Genomic DNA, 9237 nt, shown 5'->3' with positions numbered 1-9237 from the left:
TTCACCAGGCTTGTCTTCAAATAGCACCGAATTATTCCAAAAAATCAAACCCATCTCTAAGAGTGAACCATTCACCACCACAGAAACTATGAGGAAGAAGGTGCCATAGATTCTGAAGTCAATACCAAAAAAGCAATTTGAAAAATATTTTCAGGAATTTCCACTGTGGTGTAGCGGGTTAAGGATCTGGTGTCTGCCACAGCTTGGGTTTGATCCCATTTTTGGTGCAGTGAGTTAAGGATCCAGCATGGCTGCAGCCATGGCATAGGTTGCAGCTGTGATTCAGATTCACTCCCTGCCCCAGGAACTTCCATATGCTGTGGGTGCAGCCAAAAAAGAAAAAAAAAAAAAATTGTTTTCCAGCAAAGGCAACATCGCTAAAAGTAGACTCAGGACTACTTTTCCAGGGTTGTTCCTTATGTTTCTGTTTGCATTTTTATCACATTTAATTATAATTCTTGTATACTTTTCTCCCAAGACTGAGCCCCTATTGTACAGAAACTTTATTTCTGTATTCTTAGTGCCTTTCTATATATTGTCTAGCACAGAGGAGACATTTATAAATGTGTCAAGAAAACAGTACTCATTTAAATAAATATATGTCCTCAAACTTAATGAATAACTCAAGGTCAGAGCATATGCTAGGGTTATTTCTGCTTCCTGCCCACTTTAAGGAATAGACTTTTCAAAGTCTCTCAGCTCTACAGAACAGCACTTGATTGGCGCTTATAACATAACTTTTAAATCAAAGGAATACAGTTTAAAACCAAAATGAGATATTATTTTGATATCAAATTATCATGCATCCAAACAGAGAAAAAGAGCACCCCATACAATGTTTGCGATAGAGAAACTGAGGAAGGTAGTTTGGAAATATATATCAAAATATTTAAATATAGTTATCTTTAATGAAGAGATTTTGCTTCTAGTTCTTTGTGCTATGGAAAATTACAAATATGCAAATATAGATACAAGGATATTAATCTCAGTGTGATTTGCAATAGATAAACATGTCTCATACTAGGCAATTAGTGATATAAATTGTGGTAATGCTCACAATAGAATAATATGCAGCCATGAAAAATAATGATATTCAATTATACTGGCATACGAAGAGGTTCCAAATATATATGGTAAAATGCAGGTAACAAAGATATAAACCACAGAGTAGCATTAAATTTTTTTTTGTTGTTGTTAGGCGAAACTCATTTTAATTAATTTTTACAGTGAACTACTCAGTGGCTACTTGGTACTGTCACAATATTGGGCAACTGCCACCTCTGGCCAGTTCTAAAACATTTTTATCACCCCAAAAGGAAACCTGTACCCATTAAGCAGTTGCTTCCTATTCCCCGCTCCTACAACCCCTGGTAATTATCAGCCTATGTTCTATCTCTATGGATTAATTTATTTTGAATATTTCACAATAGAATAATATAATAATACCTGGCCTTTGGGTCTGGTTTCTTAGCATGTTTTGGAGATTTATCTGTCTTGTAGCAGTACTTGATTTTTTTTTAATTTAATATAGCTGATTAATATTCCATTGTATGTAGACAGTTTTTTAAATTTAATATAGCTGATTTTTTAAAAAATTTGATATAGCTGATGAATATCCCATTGTATGTAGACACTATGTTTATCTACTCATTGATAGATGGCCTTTTTCAGTGGTTTCCACCCTTTGGCTATTGGGAATAGTGCTCCTATGAACATGACTATAATGCAAGATCATTTGTCAAAGAATAAATTCAGGAAAATTAGCAGTCATTTCGAGATGGAGTGATTACAGGTAAATCTTTTTATGTTAAGAGCCTTGGACTTTGGAATTAAGCAACCTGCCTTTATGTCTTCATGTGTAAAGTGAGGAAAATAAAACCTACCCAATTGAATTGTTGTAAAGAGTAGTTTAAACAGGAGTTCCTCTCATGGCTCAGTGGTTAAGGAACTAGTATCCATGAGGACGCAGGTTTGATCCCTGGCCCCGGTCAATGAGATAAGGATCTGATGCTGCCCTGAGCTGTGGTATAGGTCACAGACGCAGCTCAGATCCACTGTTGCTGTGGCTGTGGCGTAGGCCGGCAGCTACAGCTCCAATTCCACCCCTAGCCTGGGAACCTCCAGATGCCCCTGCACTCCCCCATGAGGCCCTAAAAAAACAAACAAACAAAAAAAGAAAAATAAAAAACTAAAAAAGAGTAGATAAAACATATGTAAAGTACTTAGAAGTCCGTGGGGGCACAAGATAAGTACTGAATACATAGTATTTTTTCTGTTTTTACTTTTTGGTTACATTTACTGAAAATATTTCCCCCAAGGAAGTAACTGTAAACAGGCTTTTGTCGGGGTGGGGTGGGGGAGAGGATTTGCATGCTACATGCTTCAGATGCACGTTTCTCTTTGCTGTTAGTCTTTTGGGCTGATGCCTGTCAACAAAGGCTCCCCAGTTGTTTGATCTGATGACATCACTTTTACTTAGTTCCACAATGCAACTCTCCCTCTAAACTTCAATTAAAATAATGTTCCAAGTAGCGTTTTCTCCAGCCCTCTGCTGCAGCTCCTCTGCCATTTCAGCCTTTGTTTCAGCATCGCTTTTTATGTAGCACATGCAACCATCCAGGTTTACATTTTAAGAAATTGGGCAGGTCAAGGGCACAGACTTTCTTGTAGACACAGCTAGGAAAATACTTTGCGACCAGGTTTCCCCAATCATATAAAACTGCCTCTGAAACAACTCTCTTTGAACTGCCCCCATAAAACCTCAGATTTTATTTTTTATTGCAAACTGAAACTTCTTTGCCAGACGTGCCCATCTTGAGCACAGTCCGGAGCCAGCAGTGCGCCTCCCTGGGTTTGGGGGGGGGTCTGAATTCGAGTCTGCAGCCTCGGAGCCATCCCAGCGCGGGAGTTTTGAGGGGAGCCCAGGGACAGCTGCGGTATCATGTGGCACCGCTGGGGCTGGCGTCCAGCTCACCCCCTGCCCCGGGGGTGGGGGGAAGCCCGTGCCAAAGGGCTGCAACCCCAGAGCCCAAACCTGCGCGTTCACTAGGGCCTTGCAGGGAAGGGAGCTCGCCCGCCCGCGCGGGCACAGGTGTCCGGGTGGCGGCGCCGCGGCCCCTGCGGGCGGGAGAGGAGGACGCGCCGGTGCGCGGGGGCCGGGGGCCCGGGGGGAGGTTCCCGCGAGGTGGTTCTGGGCTCCTCCTCGGCGCTCAGGTTTCCTCTTCCCGCCCGCCGGCTGCTGGCTCCGGCGCCGCCTCCTTCTCCCTCCCTCCCCACTGCTGGGGCCGCTCTGCGCCCTCGGCCCGCCTCGCCCCCGCCCGGGCCTCCTCCCGCTCGCTCTCTCCCTTCCCCTCGAGCCTCCGAGGAGCCCGCAGCCGCGGGGCACCCGGGAAGATGGCGGCGGCGGGAGGCGGCGGCGGCGGCGGCGAGGGGGGCGCCGGCCTGGGCGGCGCGGCGGGGCCCCAGCCGGGGTCTGGGCGGCCCGGGCCCGGCCCGTCCGCCGAGGCGCGCGACGACGTCCGGGGCCCCGCGCCCGCCCCGCTGCAGCCGGAGGAGGTCGCGGCGCGGCTGCAGCGGATGCGCCGGGAGCTGAGCAACCGCAGGAAAATCCTGGTGAAAAACCTGCCCCAGGACAGCAACTGCCAGGTACGGGAAGGGGCTGCGAGGCGCAGCGTCCTGGGGCTACGGGGCAGGAGCTTCGGAGAGAAGCGGCCCCCGAGGTGTCCAGGTTGGTGCCCGGCGCTTGGGAGCGGTCCTGGGGAGGCGGGGGTCGTACAGAGTTAGGAGAATGGTCGGTCGGGTTTGCAGAGCCCCTGGGTTTCTGCGCCCGCCGTCACCCCGCGAGGGTGGCACCTTAGGAAACAGGCTTGAAAAGGCGAAGTGGCTTCTCCAAGGTCACGGGAATCGCGGCGCTGTCTCTAAGTCCGGCCGGCTCCTTCCTTCTCCTCTAGTCCAGGGGCGTGTATGGGGGGAAGGGGCCCGAGGAGGAGTCGGGGAGGAAGTAGGTGAAGGAGAGTGGAGGTGAGCTGCGGGGCTCAGCTTTGCGGGGCAGGTTCGGGAACACCTGGAGATGGGCGCAGGGTCCCGCCGGGGTCGTTGGAACTCGGGTGTGCCGTGGGGGGCGGGGTCACGGGGCAGCTGGTAGTGAGTTTTGCTGTTGCAGGAGCACTTGACCGAGTTTGTCTGAGGCAACTCTGTCCCCTCAGTTTGCTAAGGCCCTGGAATGGAGAGGTTATCACTGCGCTTTGGGGAGCCTTGCAGAGGTGTCTGCCTTGCCAAGTACTGGAGTATTTGTTACTCAGTGACTCCAGGGAGGCTGAAAGATAGGCCACTCTGTGCCTTTGATCCAGATTAACTGTTGCTTTAAGATGAAAAGCTCTGCAGCTATTTGACTTTTTTTTTCTCAGTTGCCCAAGTTAGATGCTTCTTTGTAGGAAAGCTGGAAAATACAAAGGGCAAAGGAGGGAAATAGAAATCACCTGCATGTCTGATACTTAAAGATAACCATTGTTAATGTGGGATATTATCTTTTTCTGTGCGCATGTATACATACATTTTTTTAAAACAGGGTTTCTTAATTGTTTAGATGCTCACGTATTTTCCACATAGAACTGGAATTTGTATATTTTGCGGAGATGCGGAGGGTGGTCTTTCCTAATGGTTGCAGATTTGGGGAAATTCGTGAATTTCCTCCTGTAGCAGGATACATGGAATTACAGGAGGGCTGCCTCTTGATAATTGCAGGTCTTCCATAAAATCCACAAAATGAGACCCGTGCCTCATTACCATATAATTAAACCTTACATAGTCACTCACAATGTGAGCATGTAACCTTATAACCCATATGCATGAGGGGCCGTTTTTCTTCTAAAAGCAATGTAAAAATGTCTCTGTCAGTATTTATACATCTCAAACCTCTTTCAACTCTTTCCATCATGGTCCACTTCCCATGAGGCGTGTAATGTTTCATGGTGATACCTAGAAGGACACCTGCAATGGGCTGATTTCATAGAAGCAACCTTCCGGTACCCACACAAATAATAAGCTCATCAAGTGAGCTCAGAGAGAGGGAGGCTTGGATAAGGCAGATGGCAGGGTTTTGTTTTGTTTTTTGTTTTTTAATTGAAGAAATAGCAGCTCTGTGTGTAGTCTAAAAGAGAGATGGAGAAGTGTCTTGATTTTCCTTTGTAGAATGTCAGCTCTATTTGTTATCACATTTCTTTGCATTAATTCTAAAAATATTTGGGCCAAGAATTTTAGACAGTTCTATCTCTGCTTGCTTTGCTGTTGGTATTTCTCTTCTCCCTTCTCAAGAGACTTGAAAAAATATATCAAAGTCTAATAAAAGGAACAGTTTTAATTACCTTTTGTCAGTGGTGGAGGGAGATTTTTTGAGAATTACTGACTTGTATGTTTAAGACATTCTTTCTCTATTCTGAATTTATGTTTAGCCTAAATTTTAGGATTTTCTGTAAGGTAGCAAGCATAAACTATCAAATGCAATTGAAATAAGATCTGTATGTCTAGATGATTGTCTTTTACTGTCAAGTATCTTAAATTTTTCTGTGACGTTAAATTCTCATGCCATGTTTTTGAGAGCTGAAGAGTTTCATCTATAAGCAAAAAATAATAAATAAATAAAGTTAGGATCTAGAAACTAGTTTCCAGACTTGTCTTAGCCTTTATTTTTTTCTATGATGATTTACACAATAATTTTTTTTTTTCTTTTCTTTTTAGGACTCCACCTGTGGCATATGGAAGTTCCCAGGCTAGGAGTCCAGTCAGAGCTGCAGCCACACCTGATCTGAGCTGCGTCTGTGACCTGCACCACAGCTCACAGCAACTCTGGATCCTTACCCACTGAGTGAAGCCAGGGATTGAACCCACATCCTCATAGATATTAACTGGATTCGTAGCCCGCAGGGCCACAACTCCATACCATAAATTATTTTAAATATTTCTGATAATGTAGCTTTAAAATCTAAACAAATCAATGTTTGATCACAAATAACTTTTGAGTAGTGTAGGTTTTTTTTTTTTTTCCTATTGTCTCTAATACTTAGACCTTTCCTAAATTTTCTGATCACAGTCCTACTATAACTATCAGTGGTCTATGTTGCATAAATAAATAGAATAGGCCAAAGTATGCTAATGTCCAAAGCACTTAAAAGACAGTCTTTTCTTTGGATTATTTAACTTGAGAATTGCTATTTTCCAATAAAATTAGCATTTACTTGATCTTCTCAAGTTGTAATATTTTCATGAATATGTTCTGCAAGGTAGTTTTTTTTTTTTTTGTATTGTGTCTTTTATTTCCCTCAGCAATTCTAAATCTGTTTTTTGCTAGTGACTGCATTATACTGTCATCTTCCTAGTGAAGGATTAACTTTAATTTTATTTTGTTTCTTTTAGTCAGCACCACTTGGATAAACTACATATTTACTCCTTATTAGATGACTCACATGGTATAAATAAAAGGTTACTACTTTTTGTTCAGTTTCTAAGTAATCATTTATTTTTTTAGTTTTTTATTACTTGAATGAATTTATCACATCTGTAGTTGTATAATGATCATAACAATCCAATATCAGATATTTTAAATACCCAAATTCTCTTCTTTTCTAGAAGAGGCTACATGTATTCATTCATTTATTCTGGAATATCACATTATGGATCAAAATCATTCCTAACTCTCATTCTCAAACTGCATAGTTATATTTCTAGAAAAGCTATGTGAGTAATTGATCAATAGGAGCCCAATAATTTTTTCTTTTTTTCTTTTTTTTTTTTTTTTTGTCTTTTGTTGCTGTTGTTGTTGTTGCTATTTCTTGGGCCGCTCCCGCGGCATATGGAGGTTCCCAGGCTAGGGGTCTGATCGGAGCTGTAGCCACCGGCCTACGCCAGAGCCACAGCAACGCAGGATCCGAGCCGCGTCTGCAACCTACACCACAGCTCACCGCAACGCCGGATCGTCGACCCACTGAGCAAGGGCAGGGATCGAACCCGCAACCTCATGGTTCCTAGTTGGATTCGTTAACCACTGCGCCACGATGGGAACTCCAATTTTTTCTTAACATTTTGAAAACATCTGTATTTTCTTCATTAACCATAGTTTTCCTAAGTCTTACTCATATTTTATTTAATTGTTGGTATAGCAGATTTAACAAGAGCATCCCACAACTTTATACTTGCTATGATTAGAAGGCACACTGAAAGTATCATTTTTGTGTGTGTGTGTCTTTTTGCCATTTCTAGGGTCGATACCGTGGCATATGGAGGTTCCCAGGCTAGTGGTCTGATTGGAGCTGTAGCCACTGGCCTACGCCAGAGCCACAGCAACGTGGGATCTAAGCCACGTCTGCAAGCTACACCACAGCTCACAGCAACGCCGGATCCTTAATCCACTGAGCAAGGCCAGATATCGAACCTGCAACCTCCTGGTTCCTAGTTGGATTCACTAACCATTGAGCCACGACAGGAACTCCTATGAAAGTATCTTTTTTTTTTTGTCTTTTGCCATTTTCTTGGGCCGCTCCCGTGGCATATGGAGGTTCCCAGGCTAGGGGTCTGATCGGAGCCGTAGCCACCGGCCTACGCCAGAGCCACAGCAACACAGGATCCAAGCCGAGTCTGCGACCTACAGCACAGCTCACGGCAACTCTGGATCCTTAACCCACTGAGCAAGGCCAGGGATCAAACCCGAAACCTCATGGTTTCTAGTCAGATTCGTTAACCACTGAGCCATGACGGGAACTCCTGAAAATATCATTTTTAAGTGGGAGTTTTTTTAAAAATTTTTTTTGGAGGTCGGTTGGGGACAGTGTGCAGTGCTTGATGTGGAATCTCAGTTCCCAGACCAGAGACTGAACCTGGGAAGCAGCAAAAGTGCCAAATCCTAACCACTAGACCACCAGGGAACTCCCTGGGTTTTTTTGTTTGTTTGTTTGTTTTTTTGGAGTGGGATCTTTTAAAGATACAAATAATCAAATACCTTAGAGTAGTAGAAATCCTAGCTCTGAAAAAATGAACGTCTCTACAATAGTAAGTTCTCATTGCTGTGTAGTCAGTCATGTGCTGTCTGGTGGGCTTCCTATGCTTTCCTGAATCCTCCCAGCCCTGTGTTCTCATAGCTTTAACTCTGGTTCATATCCCTTTCAACTCTTTTTTTTTTTTTTTTTTTTTGTCTTTTGCCCTTTTAGCGCTGCACCCGTGGCTTATGGTGGTTCCTAGGCTGGGGTCTGATCGGAGCTGTTGCTGCCGGCCTGCTCCAGAGCCACAGCAACACCAGATCCGAGCCTCGTCTGCAACCTACAGCACAGCTCAGGGCAACGTGGATCCTGGAGGGCAACGCCAGATCAACTGGAGGCCAGGGATCGAACCTGAAACCTCATGATTCCTAGCTGGATCCATTAACCACTGAGCCACGATGGGAACTGCCCCTTTCAACTCTTGCACAGATTATTACAACCTTTCTCTTTGTCACCTGTCCTTGGCTTTATTTGCTGCCTCTTATGTTTTAGCCTATCCTGTTTACTGCTTCCCTGGGAGAGCATCCCAAAGCACACATCTGATCATGTCGCCCTTCTGTTCCAGACAAGACAAAACAAACCAACAAGAAATCTTTGGCTCTATAGTTCTAGCAGTGCTTCTCAGACTTTTCCTCAAATCCCCCCTCCTTTGTCTCTTTTCCTCAAATTGTTAAGGAAGAATGAACCTGAATTAGCCTATTGCAAGAGTGAAATCTCTTTGAAGCTTCATGTTTTGTCTGAAAAATTCATATTAATTTTATGTCCTAGGGAAATTGGATTTAATAGAAAACCAGTGGCTTAAACTTGCTTAACCTCCCTCCAAATTTTTATGATAAACCTGACACTTACGGAAGCTGCATCACATTTATCCTGTGATTTACCACACTCCTCTGTTACCGGGGAGCACTCAGACCTCACTCTGAGAAGCATAACATAATAGGACAGAAATTTGAGACCAGGCTTTCAGTGACTTGACCTCTGCCTGCATTTCCAGTCTCATTTCTTCTTAGTTGTGCATTGGATTCTACTCTGATTTTTTAGAGCTGCCTAGATCTGAGTACTCCGTGCCACTATGATTTGGTATTTCTAGTTATGCCTTTGAATGTTAGTGTTTGGGAATGTAATTACAGTATTTAAAATAATTATTATAATTATTTATAGTGAACAATAATGATGCCGTGAACACTGACTGGTTCTTTTTCAGAATTGC

At 44.0% G+C, this 9237-nt stretch overlaps 1 protein-coding gene across 10 annotated transcripts in view; it reads left to right on the top strand.

Moving 5' to 3' along the window:
- The first annotated feature begins 3170 nt into the window (after positions 1-3170).
- RAVER2 (ribonucleoprotein, PTB binding 2) overlaps positions 3171-9237 on the top strand; it is a 127615-nt gene continuing 121548 nt past the window's right edge. For 5 of the 10 annotated variants that reach the window (XM_084964808.1, XM_084964807.1, XM_021096539.2 and 2 more), the window contains exon 1: positions 3171-3645. In XM_084964808.1, the coding sequence (XP_084820934.1) occupies positions 3394-3645 (252 nt within the window). In that variant the 5' untranslated portion in view covers positions 3171-3393. Of the gene's footprint in view, positions 3728-3750; positions 4021-9237 lie in introns of those variants that run through there. The other 5 variants (XM_084964815.1, XM_084964817.1, XM_084964812.1 and 2 more) reach the window with 5 other exon arrangements.

The sequence above is a fragment of the Sus scrofa genome, chromosome 6 (genome assembly GCF_054392235.1).
Source record: "Sus scrofa isolate SSC_HxYL_T2T_F1_AM1 chromosome 6, Sscrofa_HxYL_maternal_Yorkshire_Landrace_v2.0, whole genome shotgun sequence".
In the NCBI taxonomy this organism is placed as follows: Eukaryota; Metazoa; Chordata; class Mammalia; order Artiodactyla; family Suidae; genus Sus; species Sus scrofa.
This window is presented reverse-complemented; position numbering and strand designations above follow the sequence as displayed.